At 44.4% G+C, this 1738-nt stretch overlaps 1 protein-coding gene across 1 annotated transcript; it reads right to left on the bottom strand.

Annotated features, from left to right (window-relative positions):
• Positions 1 to 660: 660 nt before the first annotated feature.
• Positions 661 to 1698, bottom strand: LOC117613541 (uncharacterized protein K02A2.6-like). The gene has a single exon (XM_034342153.1). The coding sequence runs from the start codon at positions 1696 to 1698 to the stop codon at positions 661 to 663; it is 1038 nt and encodes a 345-aa protein (XP_034198044.1).
• Positions 1699 to 1738: the final 40 nt, after the last annotated feature.

The raw sequence follows: 1738 nt of genomic DNA, 5'->3' as shown, positions 1-1738 counted from the left end.
GAACATGGCTCCGAAGCCTATTCTTGAGATGGGCCTAAGCTTGGCTAGAGATGTGCTTAATTTGCATGATCGTTATGAGGATCTTAGGCCCACCTTCAAGACCTCTGAGTTCTGCAAGGCCACACATGAAGCCAATCTGGCTGATTTTGCTAGGCAGAAAGCAGAACTGGACCAGATGGTGGCTGGATACAAGGAAGCCCGGGCTACTGCGGACAAGTTGGAGAAGCAGATTGAAGAGCTCCAAAAACAACTGGCAGAGTGTAGGGAGGTGCAGAACAGACTTGGGGCTGGACTGAGTTCTAAGACCAAGGCCACCTTCCTTGTGCAGAGCATGGTTGCAGCTTCCAGGCCAGCTTTGGAAATTGCAGAAGCCTCGATTCACCAAGGGGTGCTGCTTCAGAAAGGGCTTTCTGTCAAGAAGGCGAATCTGCAGGAAACCCTCAGAAAATTAGGGTTTTAGTCTTTTCAAATTTTGTTTCTTTGTTTGCTTGGAAGACTTTGCCGCTAGGGTGGCTATTTTTAAATAAAGTTTATTCTGTTTGCCTTTTAAATAGCATTTCACTGCCTTTATTTACCCTTGATGCAATAAACAAAACACAGTATTGAAAGAAAAAATAAAACAACTTTTAAAGCAAAACAGGATTCATAAAATAGAAAAAGTCAGCCTTGTTCTTTTTCTATCCCGGGGTCTGTCTGTATAGCCTGTGAATCCCACATGGTTGGGTAGAATTTCTTTAACCATTTGCCATTGATTGGGGCAGTGTGAATAACTCCATCTCGGTCCTGCAACCTGTATGCCCCCATTCCGAGGATCTGGTTAATTACAAAAGGGCCTTCCCACGTAGGTGACCATTTCCCATATCCAGCTATGTGTGCTCCAAGGGGCAGAATTGCCTTCCAGACTATTTCTCCCTCTTCAAAACTCTTGTCTCTGACTCTTTTGTTGTATGCCCTTGACACAGCCTGTTTTCCTGCTAAGAGTTTGTTGAGGGTGTCAATCCTACTTGCATCCAATTCTTCCAATTCAAGTAACATGGCTTGAGAGTAGTCTTCTCCTGTGAGACCGTGCTGGTGAGCAATTCTAAGAGACTGGACTGCTATCTCCATGGGAAGAATTGCATCATGGCCGTAGGTCAGAGCATAGGGGGTCATGCCAGTCGCTTCTCTTTTTGAAGTTCTGTATGCCCACAAAGTCTCTGATAACTTTTCATGCCACTGCTTTGGATTCTTCTCCAGCATCTTTCTGATGATATTGATAATCACCTTGTTACTTGATTCTGCCTGTCCATTAGCTTGAGCATAATAAGGGGTAGATTGAAGCAGTTTGAACTTGAATGTTTCTGCCATATCTAGCATATCCCTAGATATGAAAGAAGAACCCCTATCAGTCGTGATTGATTCTGGAATGCCGAACCTTTGTATGATCTGTTCTTCTATAAAGGTGATGATCTCTTGGGAAGTTGTGGTTTTGATTGGCTTGGCCTCTACCCATTTGGTGAAATAGTCTGTGGCAACAATAATAAAACAATGCTGCTGGCTGCTGGCTGGATAGATTTTGCCAATGAGATCCATTGCCCATCCCCTAAAAGGCCATGGTTTTACCACTGGATTCATGGGAACTGAAGGAGCCTGCTGGATTGGGCCGTGCCTTTGACAAGCTTCACATCCCTTGGAATAGTTGATGCAATCCTTCAACATGGTTGGCCAGAAGTAGCCATACCTTCTAATTAACCAGCAC

This window comes from Prunus dulcis, unplaced genomic scaffold (assembly GCF_902201215.1).
Source record: "Prunus dulcis unplaced genomic scaffold, ALMONDv2, whole genome shotgun sequence".
In the NCBI taxonomy this organism is placed as follows: domain Eukaryota; kingdom Viridiplantae; phylum Streptophyta; class Magnoliopsida; order Rosales; family Rosaceae; genus Prunus; species Prunus dulcis.
The sequence above is the reverse complement of the archived record's forward strand: the minus strand, read 5'-3'. Positions and strand labels throughout refer to the sequence as shown.

What these genes read in the sequence shown, in the direction of transcription:
- LOC117613541 (XM_034342153.1), bottom strand. Translation starts at nt 1,698, where the DNA reads ATGTTGAAGGATTGCATCAACTATTCCAAGGGATGTGAAGCTTGTCAA.